Source organism: Cherax quadricarinatus, chromosome 22, assembly GCF_038502225.1.
Source record: "Cherax quadricarinatus isolate ZL_2023a chromosome 22, ASM3850222v1, whole genome shotgun sequence".
NCBI lineage: Eukaryota > Metazoa > Arthropoda > Malacostraca > Decapoda > Parastacidae > Cherax > Cherax quadricarinatus.
In genome coordinates, this window is record NC_091313.1 from 1,935,765 (window position 1) to 1,957,500 (window position 21,736).

A 21,736-nucleotide genomic window follows, 5' to 3' on the forward strand; every position below is an offset into this window, starting at 1 on the left:
TCATCATTCAACACTTTCACCACACTCACACATTATCACTGTTTTTGCAGAGGTGCTCAGAATACAACAGTTTAGAAGCATATACGTATAAAGATACACAACATATCCCTCCAAACTGCCAATATCCCGAAACCTCTCATTTAAAGTGCAGGCATTGTACTTCCCATATATATATATATATATATATATATATATATATATATATATATATATATATATATATATATATATATATATATATATATATATATATATATATATTATTATTATTATTATCACACTGGCCGATTCCCACCAAGGCAGGGTGGCCCGAAAAAGAAAAACTTTCACCATCATTCACTCCATCACTGTCTTGCCAGAAGGGTGCTTTACAGTATTTAAACTGCAACATTAACACCCCTCCTTCAGAGTGCAGACACTGTACTTCCCATCTCCAGGACTCAAGTCCTGCCTGCCGGTTTCCCTGAATCCCTTCATAAATGTTACTTTGCTCACATTATATATATATATATATATATATATATATATATATATATATATATATATATATATATATATATATATATATATATATATATATATATATATATATACGCACTATTAACAAGGGATTAATTAAATTTTTGGTTTAATAAATTGAGAATTTTGAATTTTTTTCGAAATTTTAGTAAAACACAAAATAAAATATTTAGAGACCAAATCTGAAGAAAATCCCACCTGAGAGTGAACTAAAAAAATGACTTAATATATGATATCATAAAGAATATTTACGATTATGTAATGAATAATGAAGCCAGACATATATAACTAACTTCCTCAGATAGTTGAGGATAAAGATAACTTCCTCAGATAGTTGAGGATAAAGATAACTTCCTCAGATAGTTGAGGATAAAGATAACTTCCTCAGATAGTTGAGGATAAAGATAACTTCCTCAGATAGTTGAGGATAAAGATAACTTCCTCAGATAGTTGAGGATAAAGATAACTTCCTCAGATAGTTGAGGATAAAGATAACTTCCTCAGATAGTTGAGGATAAAGATAACTTCCTCAGATAGTCGAGAATAAAGATAACTTCCTCAGATAGTCGAGGATAAAGATAACTTCCTCAGATAGTCGAGAATAAAGATAACTTCCTCAGATAGTTGAGGATAAAGATAACTTCCTCAGATAGTTGAGGATAAAGATAACTTCCTCAGATAGTCGAGGATAAAGATAACTTCCTCAGATAGTTGAGGATAAAGACAACTTCCTCAGATAGTTGAGGATAAAGATAACTTCCTCAGATAGTTGAGGATAAAGATAACTTCCTCAGATAGTCGAGGATAAAGACAACTTCCTCAGATAGTTGAGGATAAAGATAACTTCCTCAGATAGTCGAGGATAAAGATAACTTCCTCAGATAGTCGAGGATAAAGATAACTTCCTCAGATAGTCGAGGATAAAGATAACTTCCTCAGATAGTTGAGGATAAAGATAACTTCCTCAGATAGTCGAGGATAAAGATAACTTCCTCAGATAGTCGAGGATAAAGATAACTTCCTCAGATAGTCGAGGATAAAGATAACTTCCTCAGATAGTTGAGGATAAAGATAACTTCCTCAGATAGTCGAGGATAAAGATAACTTCCTCAGATAGTCGAGGATAAAGATAACTTCCTCAGATAGTCGAGGATAAAGATAACTTCCTCAGATAGTCGAGGATAAAGATAACTTCCTCAGATAGTCGAGGATAAAGATAACTTCCTCAGATAGTCGAGGATAAAGATAACTTCCTCAGATAGTCGAGGATAAAGATAACTATACCTTCTCGTAACAACAATTGTTCTTCTAACTAGTCAGTTTTGTCTCAGTTATTAAGTAATGAAGATTTTGATCAATTAATGAAGGCGACTGTGAGTCAGCCACAACTGAGTCAGCCACAACTGTGAGTCAGCCACAACTGTGAGTCAGCCACAACTGTGAGTCAGCCACAACTGTGAGTCAGCCACAACTGTGAGTCAGCCACAACTGTGAGTCAGCCACAACTGTGAGTCAGCCACAACTGTGAGTCAGCCACAACTGTGAGTCAGCCACAACTGTGAGTCAGCCACAACAGTGAGTCAGCCACAACTGTGAGTCAGCCACAACTGTGAGTCAGCCACAACTGTGAGTCAGCCACAACAGTGAGTCAGCCACAACTGTGAGTCAGCCACAACTGTGAGTCAGCCACAACTCACCAACACAACACAATATATAATTAGTTAAGACACGTGTGTAATACTTAGCAATATTTACTGTGGAAACGTTTTACCACACAGTGACTTCATCAGTCCGACACAGAGAGAGAAGGACTGAGGATCAGATGGTGTTTGAGGTAATCAGTCCCTCAGTCTGGAGTCGCTAGAAACAGTCCAAGATTGATGGACTGATCGACTCCAGGCTGAGGAAGTTGCTGATTGGCGAAACGATTCCACAATAAAATTACCCAATAGTTGCACAAGTCTCTAATTCATCAAAAAAAAAAAAAATATTATAGTCTCAAAATCGTATTTCCATTATATTCGTAGTTTCCAATAATTTTGAAAAAAAAATCGTATTTTTTTTAAAAACTGCAGAAAAAAAATATTTTCGAAAATAAATTTGATTTCCCCAGGAAGGAATTTTTCACTAAGTTCCTGGAACAGAAAAAATGAAAATTGGAGTACAAAGCAATAGAAATATATTTAATATTAAAATGTTTAGTAATATATGTAGTATATGGATCACAGACTGGGGGGGGAGGGTTGAACTGACGCAGGGTTCACCTGGGACTGGAACACCAACTAGGGGCTCACCCGGGACTGGAACACCAACTAGGGGCTCACCCGGGACTGGAACACCAACTAGGGGCTCACCCGGGACTGGAACACCAACTAGGGGCTCACCCGGGACTGGAACACCAACTAGGGGCTCACCCGGGACTGGAACACCAACTTGGGGCTCACCCGGGACTGGAACACCAACTAGGGGCTCACCCGGGACTGGAACACCAACTAGGGGCTCGCCCGGGACTGGAACACCAACTAGGGGCTCACCCGGGACTGGAACACCAACTAGGGGCTCACCCGGGACTGGAACACCAACTAGGGGCTCACCCGGGACTGGAACACCAACTAGGGGCTCACCCGGGACTGGAACACCAACTAGGGGCTCACCCGGGACTGGAACACCAACTAGGGGCTCACTTGGGACTGGAACACCAACTAGGGGTTCACCCGGGACTGGAACACCAACTAGGGGCTCACTTGGGACTGGAACACCAACTAGGGGCTCACTTGGGACTGGAACACCAACTAGGGGCTCACCCGGGACTGGAACACCAACTAGGGGCTCACTTGGGACTGGAACACCAACTAGGGGCTCACCCGGGACTGGAACACCAACTAGGGGCTCACCTGGGACTGGAACGCCAACTAGGGGCTCACCTAGGGTTGGAACACCTACTAGGGGCTTAACTGGGGCTGGAACACCTACTAGGGGCTCCCCTGGGGCTGGAACACGTACTAGGGGCTCAAGTGGGGCTGGAACACCTACTAGGAGCTCACCTAGGGTTGGAACACCTACTAGGGGCTCAACTGGGGCTGGAACACCTACTAGGAGATCACCCGGGGTTGGAACACCTACTAAGGGCTGAACTGGGGCTGGAACGCCTACTAGAGGCTCCCCTGGGGCTGGAACACGTACTAGGGGCTCAACTGGGACTGGAACACCTACTAGGAGCTCACCTAGGGTTGGAACACCTACTAGGGGCTCAACTGGGGCTGGAACACCTACTAGGAGCTCACCCGGGGTCGGAACACCTACTAGGGGTTAAACTGGGGCTGGAACACCTACTAGAGGCTCACCTGGGGCTGGAACACCTACTAGGGGCTAAACTGGGGCTGGAACACCTACTAGGAGCTCACCTAGGGTTGGAACACCTACTAGGGGCTCAACTGGGGCTGGACCACCTACTAGGAGCTCACCCGGGGTTGGAACACCTACTAGGGGCTAAACTGGGGCTGGAACACCTACTAGGGGCTCAACTGGGGCTGGAACACCTACTAGGAGCTCACCTAGGGTTGGAAGACCTACTAGGGGCTAAACTGGGGCTGGAACACCTACTAGAGGCTCACCTGGGGCTGGAACACCTACTAGGGGCTCAACTGGGGCTGGAACACCTACTAGGGGCTCAACTGGGGTTGGAACACCTACTAGGGGCTCAACTGGGGCTGGAACACCTACTAGGAGCTCACCTAGGGTTGGAACACCTACTAGGGGCTCACCTGGGACTGGAACACCTATTAGGAGCTCACCTGGGACTGGAACACCTCCTGCTCAGCATACACTCGCTGGATCTGGTCGTCCCAGGCAGCGTCGAACACACCTCTCAGTTCCTCCATCTCGTCAGTGTAGGCGCGGAACTCCTCCTCGAGCGCGGCGCACTCCCTGACGATCTCCTCGACCCTTCCGCGCCGCGTCAGACACCGACGCAGCGTCACATCGCGGTGCAGCTCCTGGGCCTCCTCTTTTAGCCTGGTGAACTTACCGGTTAATTCTTGCTGTTGTGGACAAGAAAAAACGTCGGTAAGTTCACCACATTTCGAGACAAAAGTGCAGCATTAATGTTACGTAAAGATTTTTGATGGAATTCTGACAAGAGTTGATTTTCTACATTAAGCGAATTTAATTCCGAGAATACATAAATAACCCGCACGCTGAAAGCAGTTTATGAAGACGTTTCGGTCCGACTAGGTCCCATAATGATTTAAGTTAGACCGAAACGTCGCCGTAAGTTTCGTTCTATGTGTGGGTTATTTATGTATTGTTCCAGTCATTCTCAAACCCATCCCCACCAGTAAAATATTTTCACTGCTACTCAGAGAATAAACCTTGATAACCCTATTAACTCAAGTGCATGTCCCACTCAAATCCAAGCCCTCTCACTCCCACTCAAATCCAAGCCCTCTCACTCCCACTCAAATCCAAGCCCTCTCACTCCCACTCAAATCCAAGCCCTCTCACTCCCACTCAAATCCAAGCCCTCTCACCCCCACTCAAATCCAAGCCCATTCACTTCCACTCAAATCCAAGCCAACTTCCACTCAAATCCAAGCCCTCTCACCCCCACTCAAATCCAAGCCCATTCACTTCCACTCAAATCCAAGCCAACTTCCACTCAAATCCAAGCCCTCTCACTCCAACTTGAATCCAAGCCCTCTCACTCGCGTATTTATTTAACTTATATTTGAAGCTACCCAAGGTTTTAGCTTCTACAACTGCACTAGGTACACTGTTTCACTCATTGACTGCTACTGTATATCGAAACTAATACTTTCCTATACCCTTTCTAAATCTAAACTTATTATAGTTGCTGACGTAATGACAGCAGCGGTCAAGTGCTGACTGTTGACACTGGCAAAAACAACACAAAATTGAAGAGGAGGCCAGAGACTTACCCTAAATTTATTGTCGTGCGTCTTGCAGTGTTCAGCGAAGGGTCCTCCACTCTCCAGGATCTTAAGCTTGGCTGCCGACAGTGAGCGTCGGGAGCCAGGTATCGCGAACGACGCCGGACCCATGGCTGACGCCGCTGACGGGGGTCGTGACGCGCAACCACCCTCTGACGACTGCTTTTCGCTGCACCCAGACGACCCTGAGGTAGTGTGCGAGTCGTCAACACACGTCTGCTGTGTGTGTGTGTGTGCATAGCTATTAAGTGTAAATGTATACTTAGTAATTTGTGTACGTGTAAGTGTACACATCTAGTAACAGCTGTATGTGTACATAACTTTTAAGAAGTGTTTACATGTGCATATTAGGAAGGAGTATGCATTTGCAGATTGCATATTATTATTATTACATTCATGATGGAGCGATAAACCCCTAGGGGTTATGCAGCGTCTGGAGGAATGAGAGTAAATCAAGTTCGATCTACGGTGCTGGACACCTGGTGTAGAACCCCGGCACACCTGGTGTAGAACCCCTGCACACCTGGTGTAAAACCCCGGCACACCTGGTGTAATTACACGCAGGTGTAACAACGTCACTACATCCCACACATCTGTTAATGTCTGTCAACTCTGGTCCTTCCTCCCTCTCCTTCTCCCTCCCCCTTCCTCTCCCTCTCCTCCCTCCTCTCTGACGTAGTCATATAATTCTTAATTTTGGTGGAAAAAACGTGAATTCTCTAGAATCTTCAAAACAACTCTAAAAAAAAAAAGTGAAAATACTGAGAAATTGTTTGACTTTTTTGGTCATGTCGAGTTAAATCTTCATGATGTCCTTCATGTATGGCCATGAGCTGTGGCCATGAGCTGTGGCCATGAGATGTGGCCATGAGCTGTGGCCATGAGCTGTGGCCATGAGCTGTGGGGGTTCTCATGGTCATTGGAAGACGATCCTATGTTAGGTCTCTTAAGCTGGTACACAAAACTGACTCGCTGCTATCTTGCTCCTCTCTCATCCATTTTTCGCCCTTCTCTCGTCCCTATCTCACCCCTCTTTTTCATTCCTCTCTTATCCATCTTCTCCCTCTTTCTAATCCCTCACTCGTCCTTCTCACTCGTCCCTCAAATGAGCCAGCCCCCCACCCCCCACCATGGCCATGATGCATACAGAGTAGCGTGAGTGGCTCTACTCTCCCTCACCTTGCTCAAACATGAAGCAAGAGGAGCGTAGGCACTTACTTCCCCCATTCCTATGCCTCTCCTCACATCTGCACGAGGACACGATCATAGGCACCCCTCCAACTTCCCCTTTCAGACGTACCTGAGGGCATGGTGAGGGGCTCCCCTCCTCTGCCCTTTCCCACGCTAGAGAGCAGGGGCTCTAGACTCCGGGAGAACTCGCTCTTAAAGCTGCTACGGACTTGACTGCTCTGCGCTGGCCTGGGGAAAGAGCTTGGGGTGAAAAGATACATTACTTTGTGGCATGAGTATGTGTGTAGGCACGCTGCAGCTGTTGCTTTGTCAGTAGCATTCCTCGGGTAGGGTGTGTGTGTGTGTGTGTGTGTGTGTGTGTGTGTGTGTGTGTGTGTGTGTGTGTGTGTGTGTGTGTGTGTGTGTGTGTGTGTGTTTTCTAGCTTATACAAAGAACCTGATTCTGAAATTATCTCTGCAATATATATCTTAAACTCGAAATATATACGATAATGTACAAATGTTACTGTGTATTACACACGACTTTACATTGTTAATTACCAAAATTACATATATATATATATATATATATATATATATATATATATATATATATATATATATATATATATATATATATATTACACACACACACACACACACACACACACACACACACACACACACACACACACACACACACACTTCACTGTATACACTTGCTGGGTTACATACATCAAAGGTAGCAAAGAGTATCTTTCTTTAAGTATATTTTCCTGGTGGTATTATCATCAGCGTCTCGGTGAACATCCTCACCATCATCAGTAATGTTCGTAGAAAACAATCGTAATGAATGAGAATTTAAAAAATGAATGAAAATACAATTAGTGATATTGAAAGATTAAACAAAATGAAGGTTAAGGAAACATGACAGTGAGGAGTTCATGTTGAGTCTGACATGACTGACATGCCAGTGAGGAGTGTATGTTGAGCATGACATGACTGACATGCCAGTGAGGAGTGTATGAGCATGACATGACTGACATGCCAGTGAAGAATATGCTGAGAATGACATGACTGACATGCCAGTGAAAAGTATGGTGAGAATGACGTGACTGACATGGCAGTGAAGCGTGTATGCTGAGACTGACATGACTGAAATAGTTACTATCATACACAACATGACAATTACTGACCATCATGCACAACATGATGTAGTGGAGGCAGGAACCATACATAGCTTTATTACAAGGTATGATAAAGCTTAGGGAGCAGAGAGTGGACCTAGTAGCGATCAGTGAAGAGGCGGGGACAGGAGCTGAGTCTCGACCCCTGTAACCACAATTAGGTGAGTACAACATAACTGACAGTTACTGACCATCATACACAACCTAACTGACAGTTACTGACCATCACACACAACATAACTGACAGTTACTGACCATCACACACAACCTAACTGACAGTTACTGACCATCACACACAACATAACTGACAGTTACTGACCATCACACACAACCTAACTGACAGTTACTGACCATCACACACAACATAACTGACAGTTACTGACCATCATACACAACCTAACTGACAGTTACTGACCATCACACACAACATAACTGACAGTTACTGACCATCACACACAACATAACTGACAGTTACTGACCATCATACACAACATAACTGACAGTTACTGACCATCACACACAACATAACTGACAGTTACTGACCATCATACACAACCTAACTGACAGTTACTGACCATCACACACAACATAACTGACAGTTACTGACCATCACACACAACATAACTGACAGTTACTGACCATCACACACAACATAACTGACAGTTACTGACCATCATACACAACCTAACTGACAGTTACTGACCATCACACACAACATAACTGACAGTTACTGACCATCACACACAACATAACTGACAGTTACTGACCATCACACACAACATAACTGACAGTTACTGACCATCATACACAACATAACTGACAGTTACTGACCATCATACACAACATAACTGACAGTTACTGACCATCATACACAACCTAACTGACAGTTACTGACCATCACACACTATACTAGACTAACAAGGAACTAACATACAACTAAGAAACTAAAAATATCCCAACATCAATAATCCGGCTTAACATTTCATATTTACAAACTCAGTCTCAAGTTACTTAACACTGAAGAGCTCGAGAAAGTTTAAATCAAGTAAATTCTGTTGTATAGCTAAAATTTTTAAATGTTCTTGTCCGTCGTGTGATTGTTTTCACGGTGACTGTGTAAGTACCACATGTCTCAGTCAGGCTGGATGGCCAAGACTCGTGTGTGTCGATTCTCTGTGCTTGGAGATTCTGGCTTTGAAATTTCGGAGTCTCTATCTTGTCATGGGATCTGCTGAAGAGGATCCCAGAAGGGGGGTCGAAATATACAGATCACTCAACCTCCTGTGTTTCTGTTTTCATGTGGGTTATTGAGCTCTGGCAAGTGTTCATTATACTTGTTAGTATTACGGTATTGACTGGCTCACTACATGTGTGCAAATAAGATATGCGAGAAGATCAGCATAAACTGTTGATGACCCACCAACATGCACTGTTAATGACCCACCAACATGCACTGTTAATGACCCACCAACATGCACTGTTGATGGCCCACCAACATACACTGTTAATGACCCACCAACATGCACTGTTAACGACCCACCAACATGCACTGTTAATGACCAACCAACATGCACTGTTGATGACCTACCAACATGCACTGTTGATGACCCACCAACATGCACTGTTAATGACCCACCAACATACACTGTTAATGACCCACCAACATGCACTGTTAATGACCCACCAACATGCACTGTTGATGACCCACCAACATGCACTGTTGATGACCCACCAACATGCACTGTTAATGACCCACCAACATGCACTGTTAATGACCCACCAACATGCACTGTTGATGGCCCACCAACATGCACTGTTGATGACCCACCAACATACACTGTTGATGACGCACCAACATGCACTGTTGATGACCCACCAACATGCACTATTGATGATCCACCAACATGCACTGTTGATGACCCACTAACATACACTGCTGACGACTCACCAACATACACTGCTGACGACTCACCAACATACACCGTTGATGGGCCACCAACATACACTGTTGATGACCCACCAACATACACTGCTGACGACTCACCAACATACACTGCTGACGACTCACCAACATACACCGTTGATGGGCCACCAACATACACTGTTGATGACCCACCAACATACACTGTTGATGACCCACCAACATACACTGTTGATGACCCACCAACATACACTGTTGATGACCCACCAACATACACCGTTGATGGCCCACCAACATACACCGTTGATGGCCCAACATACACTGTTGATGACCCACCAACATACACCGTTGATGGCCCAGCAACATACACTGTTGATGACCCACCAACATACACCGTTGATGGCCCACCAACATACACCGTTGATGGCCCACCAACATACACCGTTGATGGCCCACCAACATACACTGTTGATGACCCACCAACATACACCGTTGATGGCCCACCAACATACACTGTTGATGACCCACCAACATACACTGTTGATGACCCACCAACATACACTGTTGATGACCCACCAACATACACTGTTGATGACCCACCAACATACACTATTGATGTCTCATCAGTATACGCCAAACACATTTTCTAGATTCGCTCTACATCGTTTAAAAAATACTATAAAACTTTAATATATGTAACTCTGTGTTCAGTTTGCCGTCACACTGAAAATATATTTAGATTTTTCCGCCGAAGTGGCTAGTTTATTGTGCACGTCACATCCATCCTCTGAAGGGCAGCACAACACCATATGGATACATAAAAGGGTTAGGAACAAGGCTCCAAAATGGTTTTGCAAGAGTACATCTGGATTTATATCTACTTTCGACCGTGTCCTGGTCGTTGAATCTCTCGCTTCACACGGCGAGTGTCTGTGTTCGATTCCCAGCGTGGGTAGAAATATTATTCGTGTTTCTTTATACCGGTTGTCTACGTTCACCTATCATTAAAATGGGTAAGTAAGTAAGTAAGTTTATTCAGGTATACACAAATACAGTTACATAGAATTATCATACATAGCAGCATATGTGTAGAGAACCTAGGATAACCCAAAAAAGTCAGAGTGACTTATTTCCATTGGGGTCGACTGGTGTGGGTCACATCCTGGGACAAGGACCTAATTTGTGCAAAATGCTCTAAATAACAAGGGGCTTTCTCTATAGCAGTATGTCACTGATGTCAGCTAGGACTGTATACATAGTTTTAAGACGAGGTATGATAAAGCTCATGGGGCAGGGAGAGAGAGGACCTAGTAGTAATCAGCAAAGAGGCGGGGCCAGGAGCTATGACTCGACCCCTGCAACCACAAATAGGTGAGTACAAATAGGTGAGTACATTGTACATGTACTGTACATGTATCTGTTGCAAGCAATTTTAGGAAATTTGGTTAATATGTCTGGTATTTTATTTTCATTAATAAGATATGTTGACATGTCACATAGGTCGTTATACTACTTCTGTATTTCTCAATAAGTGGAACATACAGGAGGAGAATGAAATAGTTTATAACCAAACTACCTAGTGTTTTGAGGCATCTGTAGCTGAGTGGATTAAGAGGTCATCAAGACAGCTGAGCCACACTCATGGACACCAACAAACGTGGGTTCGAATCCTGCTGACGCATTGATTATATATATTTATTTTATTAACAAATCGACCGTTTCCCATCGTTGTTCAGCCAGAGGCGCTAACACTACACACCTCTCCTTCTCGACCATATTTTGACTTTATATTTGATCACATCTCTAAATCTCTCTCTGCATTCAAACTAATTTTTGGAAAACAATGAATATCTTTTGAACGCTATGCTTTTGTTAATTTATGTTAGATAATAATTAAATGAACATCGGTAAAAAGAAGTCTGTCATGTCACCCCCAACTTATTCACCAACATACCACACCTGAACTACGAGGTACCAACATACCACACCTGAACTACGAGGTACCAACATACCACACCTGCACTGAAACGTACAAACATACTACACCTGAACTAGGAGGTACCAACATACCACACCTGCACTGGAAGGTACATACTATACCTGAACTACGAGGTACCAACATACCACACTTGCACTGGGAGTTACCAACATACCGCACCTGAACTACGAGGTACCAACATACCACACCTGAACTACGAGGCACCAACATACCACACCTGCACTGGAAGGTACAAACATACTACACCCGTACTACGAGGTACCAACATACCACACCAGCGCTGGGAGGTACCAACATACCACACCAGCACTTGGAAGTACCAACAAACCACACCAGCACTGGGAGGAACGAGCATACCACACCAGTACTGGGAGGTACGAACATACCACACCAGCACTGGGAGGTACCAATATACCACACCAGCACTGGGAGGTACCAATATACCACACCAGCACTGGGAGATACCAACATACCACACCAACACTGGAAGGTACCAACATACCACACCAGCACTGAGAGGTACCAACATACCACACCAGCACTGAGAGGTACCAACATACCACACCAGCACTGGAAAGTACCAACATACCACACCAACACTGGAAGGTACCAACATACCACACCAGCACTGGGAGGTACCAACATACCACACCAGCACTGGGAGGTACCAACATACCACACCAGCACTGGGAGGTACCAATATACCACACCAGCACTGGGAGGTACCAACATACCACACCAGCACTGAGATGTACCAATATACCACACCAGCACTGGGAGGTACCAATATACCACACCAGCACTGGGAGGTACCAACATACCGCACCAGCACTGGGAGGTACCAACATACCACACCAGCACTGGGAGGTACCAACATACCGCACCAGCACTGGGAGGTACCAACAAGCCACACCAGCACTGGGAGGTACCAACATACCACACCAGCACTGGGAGGTACCAATATACCACACCAGCACTGGGAGGTACCAATATACCACACCAGCACTGGGAGGTACCAACATACCACACCAGCACTGAGATGTACCAACATACCACACCAGCACTGGAAGGTACCAACATACCACACCAACACTGGAAGGTACCAACATACCACACCAGCACTGAGATGTACCAACATACCACACCAGCACTGGGAGGTACCAACATACCACACCAGCACTGGGAGGTACCAATATACCACACCAGCACTGGGAGGTACCAACATACCACACCAGCACTGAGATGTACCAATATACCACACCAGCACTGGGAGGTACCAACATACCACACCAACACTGGGAGGTACCAACATACCACACCAACACTGGAAGGTACCAACATACCACACCAGCACTGAGATGTACCAATATACCACACCAGCACTGGGAGGTACCAATATACCACACCAGCACTGGGAGGTACCAATATACCACACCAGCACTGGGAGGTACCAACATACCACACCAACACTGGGAGGTACCAACATACCACACCAGCACTGGGAGGTACCAACATACCACACCAACACTGGAAGGTACCAACATACCACACCAGCACTGAGATGTACCAATATACCACACCAGCACTGGGAGGTACCAATATACCACACCAGCACTGGGAGGTACCAATATACCACACCAGCACTGGGAGGTACCAACATACCACACCAACACTGGGAGGTACCAACATACCACACCAGCACTGGGAGGTACCAACATACCACACCAACACTGGGAGGTACCAACATACCACACCAACACTGGAAGGTACCAACATACCACACCAGCACTGAGATGTACCAATATACCACACCAGCACTGGGAGGTACCAATATACCACACCAGCACTGGGAGGTACCAATATACCACACCAGCACTGGGAGGTACCAATATACCACACCAGCACTGGGAGGTACCAACATACCACACCAACACTGGGAGGTACCAACATACCACACCAGCACTGGGAGGTACCAATATACCACACCAGCACTGGGAGGTACCAATATACCACACCAGCACTGGGAGGTACCAATATACCACACCAGCACTGGGAGGTACCAATATACCACACCAGCACTGGGAGGTACCAACATACCACACCAGCACTGAGATGTACCAATATACCACACCAGCACTGGGAGGTACCAATATACCACACCAGCACTGGGAGGTACCAACATACCACACCAACACTGGGAGGTACCAATATACCACACCAGCACTGGGAGGTACCAACATACCACACCTGCACTGAGATGTACCAATATACCACACCAGCACTGGGAGGTACCAATATACCACACCAGCACTGGGAGGTACCAACATACCACACCAACACTGGGAGGTACCAACATACCACACCAACACTGGAAGGTACCAATATACCACACCAGCACTGGGAGGTACCAACATACCACACCAACACTGGGAGGTACCAACATACCACACCAGCACTGGGAGGTACCAACATACCACACCAACACTGGAAGGTACCAATATACCACACCAGCACTGGGAGGTACCAATATACCACACCAACACTGGGAGGTACCAACATACCACACCAACACTGGGAGGTACCAACATACCACACAAACATCGCAAATATTACTCACCGAGAAATTTTTCAGAAAATTCCCATCATTATTTTTGCCTTTTTCATTTTTCTAAAAAAAATCTCATTGTATATCATGCTATTTGGATTGAATTTTTTTTGATGGTGATTACCATATCCGATATAAAAATGATGCCTTAGGTGTTATGAAGTACTTTTATTATCCAGAAGATGGCGATGGAAATTCATCGAAACACTGACATTCAGTTTGTGTGTATCGTCTTTGCTGCCACTTTGTAATGTGTGTTATATATATATATATATATATATATATATATATATATATATATATATATATATATATATATATATATGTAAATATATATAAATATATACTTTATATATATATATGTCGTGCCGAATAGGCAGAACTTGCGATCTTGGCTTAAATAGCAACGCTCATCTTGCCATATAGGACAAACGAAAATTTTTTTCTGCAATAATTTCGCCAAAAACATTCTGAACCTAACGAAAAAAATATATTTCACTGTGTTTGTTTAGTATTAAATTATCGTAAACAAATCTAAAATATATTTAGTTGGGTTAGGCTAAAATAAATTGTTCTTGTTATAATAAGGTTAGGTAAGTTTTCTAAGATTCTTTTGGTGCAAAATTATAAATTTTTACACCAATGTTAATGAAAAAAATATATCTTTAAACGTATAAGAGAAAATTTTAGAAAGGACTTAATTTTAAATGAGTTCTTGCTAATTGACCAGTTTTACATATTCGGCACGACATATATATATATATATATATATATATATATATATATATATATATATATATATATATATATATATATATATATATATATATATATATATGTATATATATAATGTTAATAATGTGTGTAGCCAGGGAGACAGAGATGTATTAAGAAGGAAGAATGCCAAAAATAAAGCAAAAGATCCAGCGATACGAAGTAATACAGAATAATACAGAAAAATACAGGAAAATACAGGAAAATACAGGCAATGCGGAACGTTTTAAAATAATCGTAACACAAAATCATATAATTAAATTAGACTGAACACTGAGTATATTTCTCTATCACTGTTATAGACACGGGAAGCTCTAGACTCGCAAGGGTTATACGGTGCTAGGGGACTGGAAGGTTCTAAGTGTTGATGTGAGGGGAGGGTACATAAATTTCTTGGATCAAGAGCCCTAATATTAGAATGAAGGATTACTCTCTGAGTGCTGAGTCATTCTGAGTGATGTGCAATACTGTGTTGCTTAAGTCATACTGGGTGTTAGGTGAGTCATACCCAGTGTTACTATAGTCATACCCAGTGTTACTTCAGTCATGCCCAGTGTTACTAGTCATACCCAGTGTTACTACAGTCATACCCAGTGTTACTTCAGTCATGCCCAGTGTTACTAGTCATACCCAGTGTTACTACAGTCATACCCAGTGTTACTTCAGTCATGCCCAGTGTTACTACAGTCATACCCAGTGTTACTACAGTCATACCCAGTGTTACTTCAGTCTTACCCAGTGTTACCTCACTCATACCCAGTGTTACTTCAGTCATACCCAGTGTTACTACATAATGAGTATACTGAACACTGAGCGCGTGCTCTCTCTCTCTCTCTCACACACACACACACACACACACACACACACACACACACACACACACACACACACACACACACACACACACACACACACACACACATACACACACATACACACACACACACACACACACACACACACACACACACACACACACACCAAACAACATTAGAGAGATAATATGCAAACTATTACAAAGGTTGAGAAACTTTAAGAGGAAAGTGCAAACAGCAACACAGGGGAGAAAAAATGTCCTGATGGGGAGATGCGACGAGCGGGGTGCCGCAAGGTAGTGTACTCCTTGTTTTCTAGTTTCTATCAGCGACTTATAGAAAAATACGAAAGTATATACGAAGATGGCGCATAAATAGGAAAAAATGAGCAAAAAAAAAAAATGGCAATGCCTGCTATGGAATTTGGATTAACTGAGGCCTGGTGACGGTCCGGACCGGAGAGGTGTGGACCCCAGCGACCCCCCCCCAGGTATACACAAGGTAAGGATGAGGAAGTCTTGAAATTTTATATGGATAATTGACATGTACTGTAATGGGGGAAAACGAGAGAGAAAGAGAGAGCGAAATTGAAGTAATCAGTAATAAATTGTTACTGAAAGATAAATGAAATTGTGAGCGACTTGTGTACGACATTCACAACCTTTCGCACACTTGTGTACGACATTCACAACCTTTCGCACACTTGTGTACGACATTCACAACCTTTCGCACACTTGTGTACGACATTCACAACCTTTCGCACACTTGTGTACGACATTCACAACCTTTCGCACACTTGTGTACGGCATTCACAACCTTTCGCACACTTGTGTACGGCATTCACAACCTTTCGCACACTTGTGTACGGCATTCACGACCTTTCACATGCTTGTGTACGACACTCACGACCTTTCACATGCTTGTGTACGACACTCACGACCTTTCACATGCTTGTGTACGACACTCACGACCTTTCACACACTTAAGAACATAAGAACTTGAGAGAGAAGGAACATTGCAACAGGCTTACTGACCCATGCGAAGCAGGTCCATGCCAATCCCCGGCCTAGAACAATGACCACCTAGTCAGGTCACTTCCACTTAAGGAAGGAGCACGGCACCAGACATGGTAGCCCAAGCTACTCAGGTCCAACTCACACCCACCCACACCCACTCATGTATTTATCCAACCTATTTTTAAAACTACACAACGTCTTAGCTTCTATGACGGTACTCGGGAGTTTGTTCCACTCATCCACAACTCAATTACCAAACCAGTGCTTTCCTATATCCTTCCTGAATCTGAACTTTTCCAACTTGAAACCATTGCTGCGAGTCCTGTCTTGGCTGGATATTTTCAGCACGCTATTTACATCCCCTTTATTTATTCCTGTTTTCCATTTATACACCTCAATCATATCCCCCCTAATTCTACGCCTTTCTAGAGAGTGCAGATTCAGGGCCCTCAGTCTATCCTCACAGGGAAGATTTCTGATACATGGGATCAGCTTTGTCATCCTCCTCTGTACGTTTTCCAGTGCATTTATATCCATTCTGTAATACGGTGACCAGGACTGTGCAGCATAATCTAAATGAGGCCTAACCAAGGATATATAGAGTTGAAGAACAACCTGAGGACTTCTATTATTTATACTTCTTGATATGAAGCCAAGGATTCTGTTAGCTTTATGGCGAACACTAATGTACTGTTGTCTTGGTTTCAGATTACTGCTAACTAGAACTCCTAAATCCTTTTCGCAATCAGTAGTATTAAGATCTACACTATTCAGTTTATAAGTGGCATGGTTATTGTCCTGTTCAGCATTTAGAACTTTGCATTTGTCTATAATAAACTTTGAAGTCGTAGAATTTGAGGTTGTCAGTCCCTCAGCCTGGAGAAGTTCAGTTCCATAGTCAGGAACTATGGAACTGAACTTCTCCAGGCTGAGGGACTCACAACCTCAAATTCTACGACTTCAAGGGTGATGGACTGATTACATCGTCTTCACATCTCTACTGTTCCTGCCTGCTTTCTGTATTCGACTGAAGAAGCCTACTGTGTAGGCGAAACGTTTCGGAATAAAGTTGCCTAACTGTTGCCTATGTGTCTTACCTACCAACCTGTCGGTATTGTATACCATTTTGATGTTCATAATAAACTGCATCTGCCACTTCTCCGACCACTGCATCAGTCTATTCAAATCATCCTGGAGTGCACTAATGTCCTCAATAGAATGAATTGGACGGCCTATTTTGGTGTCATAAGTAAATTTGCTTATGTCGCTATTTATTCCCTCATCTATATCGTTTATGTAAATTGTGAACAACAAGGGGCCCAACACTAACCCCTGTGGAACACCGCTTGTGACGTGCCCCCATTCTGATGTCTCCCCATTTATGCAAACTCTTTGCTGCCTATTTGTCAACCATGCCTCTACCAGGAAAAAAATTCTCCTCCTATTCCGTGTGCCTTAAGTTTTCTCAAAAGTCTCTGATGTGGAACTCTATCGAAAACCTTACTTAAGTCCATATACACAATACCATATTCATTACCATGATCTACCTCCTCAAACACCTTAGCGAAAAAAGTTAGTAAATTCGTAAGACAGGAACGCCCCTTTGTAAAACCGTGTTGAGATTCACTAATCAATCTGTGCCTATCAAGATGGCTACGAATTGCTTCGGCAATTATTGATTCCATAAATTTTCCCACTATGGAGGTTAGGCTTATTGGTCTATAGTTCGAGGCCAAGGACCTGTCACCTGCCTTGTAAATAGGTATTACATTTGCCATTTTCCACTTATCAGGCACTATGCTAGTTTGTAGTGATATGTTGAAAAGATTAGCCAAAGGTATGCTAAGTTTCTCTTCACACACTTGTGTACGACACTCACGACCTTCCACACAGTTGTGAAATAATAACAATTGTGTGTTTTACCCATGGATTACAATATTCTACAATGATCACAAACATGGATAAGACCACAGTAATATAATGATTAACGTGGATAAGATCATAGTTATATAATGATTAACATGGATAAGACCACAGTAATATAATGATTAACATGGATAAGACCACAGTAATATAATGATTAACATGGATAAGACCACAGTAATATAATGATTAACATGGATAAGACCACAGTAATATAATGATTAACATGGATAAGACCACAGTTATACAATGATTAACATGGATAAGATCACAGTTATACAATGATTAACATGGATAAGACCACAGTAATATAATGATTAACATGGATAAGATCACAGTTATACAATGATTAACATGGATAACGCCACAGTAATATTGTTTTAAGAAGCCTGTACAATAAACCCCCGACAAAGCAACATATTTTAGGCCACAAACAAAAGCTTCGCAAAAATGCTAAATGTTTTATGAACTCAAAAATATGATATATAAAGAAAAGTCGACACAAATGATAGATGAAGAGAAATTACAATGATCACTTATTTGATAATGAAAAAATGTGGCAACGAGAACCCAGAGTTGAAAATTGTTCCAAACTTGGACTTAAAGGGACATCAATATGATGTGGAGAAAGGGACATCAGTAAGTTGTAAAGGGACATCAATAAGTTGTGGAAGAACATCAATAAGTTGTGGAGGGAGGGACATCAATAAGTTGTGGAGGGTGGGACATCAATAAGTTGTGGAGGGAGGGACATCAATAAGCTGTGGAGGGAGAGACATCAATAAGTTGTGGAGGGTGGGACATCAATAAGTTGTGGAGGGAGGGACATCAATAAGCTGTGGAGGGAGAGACATCAATAAGTTGTGGAGGGAGGAACATCAATAAGTTGTGGAGGGAGGAACATCAATAAGTTGTGGAGGGAGGGACATCAATAAGTTGTGGAGGAGGGACATCAATAAGTTGTGGAGGGAGGGACATCAATAAGCTGTGGAGGGAGGGACATCAATAAGTTGTGGAGGAACATCAATAAGTTGTGTAGGGAGAGACATCAATAAGTTGGGGAGGGAGGGACATCAATAAGTTGTGGAGGGAGGGACATCAATAAGTTGTGGAGGGAGGGACATCAATAAGTTGTGGAGGGTGGGACATCAATAAGTTGTGGAGGGAGGGACATCAATAAGCTGTGGAGGGAGAGACATCAATAAGTTGTGGAGGGTGGGACATCAATAAGTTGTGGAGGGAGGGACATCAATAAGCTGTGGAGGGAGAGACATCAATAAGTTGTGGAGGGAGGAACATCAATAAGTTGTGGAGGGAGGGACATCAATAAGTTGTGGAGGGAGGGACATCAATAAGTTGTGGAGGGAGGGACATCAATAAGTTGTGGAGGGAGGGACATCAATAAGCTGTGGAGGGAGGGACATCAATAAGTTGTGGAGGAACATCAATAAGTTGTGTAGGGAGAGACATCAATAAGTTGTGGAGGGAGGGACATCAATAAGTTGTGGAGGGAGGGACATCAATAAGTTGTGGAGGGAGGGACATCAATAAGTTGTGGAGGGAGGGACATCAATAAGTTGAGGAGGGAGGGACATCAATAAGCTGTGGAGGGAGGGACATCAATAAGTTGTGGAGGAACATCAATAAGTTGTGTAGGGAGAGACATCAATAAGTTGTGGAGGGAGGGACATCAATAAGTTGTGGAGGGAGGGACATCAATAAGTTGTGGAGGGAGGGACATCAATAAGTTGTGGAGGAAGGGACATCAATAAGTTGTGGACGGAGGGACATCAATAAGTTGTGGGAGGGAGGGACATCAATAAGTTGTGGAGGGATAGACAACAATAAGGTGTGGAGGGAGGGACATCAATAAGTTGTGGAAGGAGGGACATCAATAAGTTGTGGAGGGATAGACAACAATAAGGTGTGGAGGGAGGGACATCAATAAGTTGTGGAGGGAGGGACATCAATAAGTTGTAGAGCGAGGGGCATCAGTAAGTTGTGGAGGGGCATCAATAAGTTGTGGAGGGAGGGAGGGAGGGAGGGACACACACACACACACACACACACACGCACACACACACACGCACACACACACACGCACACACACACACACACACATGCAAACACACACACATACAAACACACACACATACACACAAATACATATACACACACATACGCACACACACACACACACACACATGCAAACACACACATACAAACACACACACATACACACAAATACATATACACACACATACACACACACACACACATACGCACACACACACACACACACACACACACACACACACACACACACACACACACACATGGAATAACAAACAAGTGGGAGGAGTGGCACGAAAGAGTCAAAGAGGCATCACCAGACATCATAGCGATCACAGAAACCAAGCTTACAGGTATGATAACAGATGCCATCTTTCCAACGGGATACCAGATCCTGAGGAAAGACAGAAGGAGCAGGGGGGGGTGGAGGAGTGGCATTGCTGATCAAACACCGATGGAATTTTGATGAGCTGGAGAGAGGAGACAGCGGAGAAGAAAGTGATTGCAAAGCGGGAACGCTTCACTCTGGAGGTCCCAAGGTGATAATTGCAGTGATGTATAACCCACCACAGAACAGCAGGAGGCCAAGGCAAGAGTATGACGAGAGCAATAGAGCGATGGTTGACACACTGGCTGCAGTGGCCAGAAGAGCTCATGCATGCAGGGCAAAGCTCCTGATCATGGGCGACTTTAACCACAAGGAGATCAAATGGGAGAACTTGGAGCCACATGGGGGCCAAGATACATGGAGGGCTAAGATGATGGAGGTGGTACTGGAAAACTTC

General features: G+C 43.5%; 1 protein-coding gene across 1 annotated transcript in view; it reads right to left on the bottom strand.

Moving 5' to 3' along the window:
- Positions 1-21,736, bottom strand: part of LOC128689595 (uncharacterized) — a 268,208-nt gene that overhangs the window by 88,870 nt on the left and 157,602 nt on the right. The window contains exons 9-11 of the mRNA XM_070087727.1: positions 6,769-6,899; positions 5,457-5,653; positions 4,314-4,559 (exon numbers count right to left, since the gene is read on the bottom strand). Coding sequence (XP_069943828.1) covers positions 4,314-4,559; positions 5,457-5,653; positions 6,769-6,899 — 574 coding nt within the window. The remainder of the gene's footprint in view (positions 1-4,313; positions 4,560-5,456; positions 5,654-6,768; positions 6,900-21,736) is intronic.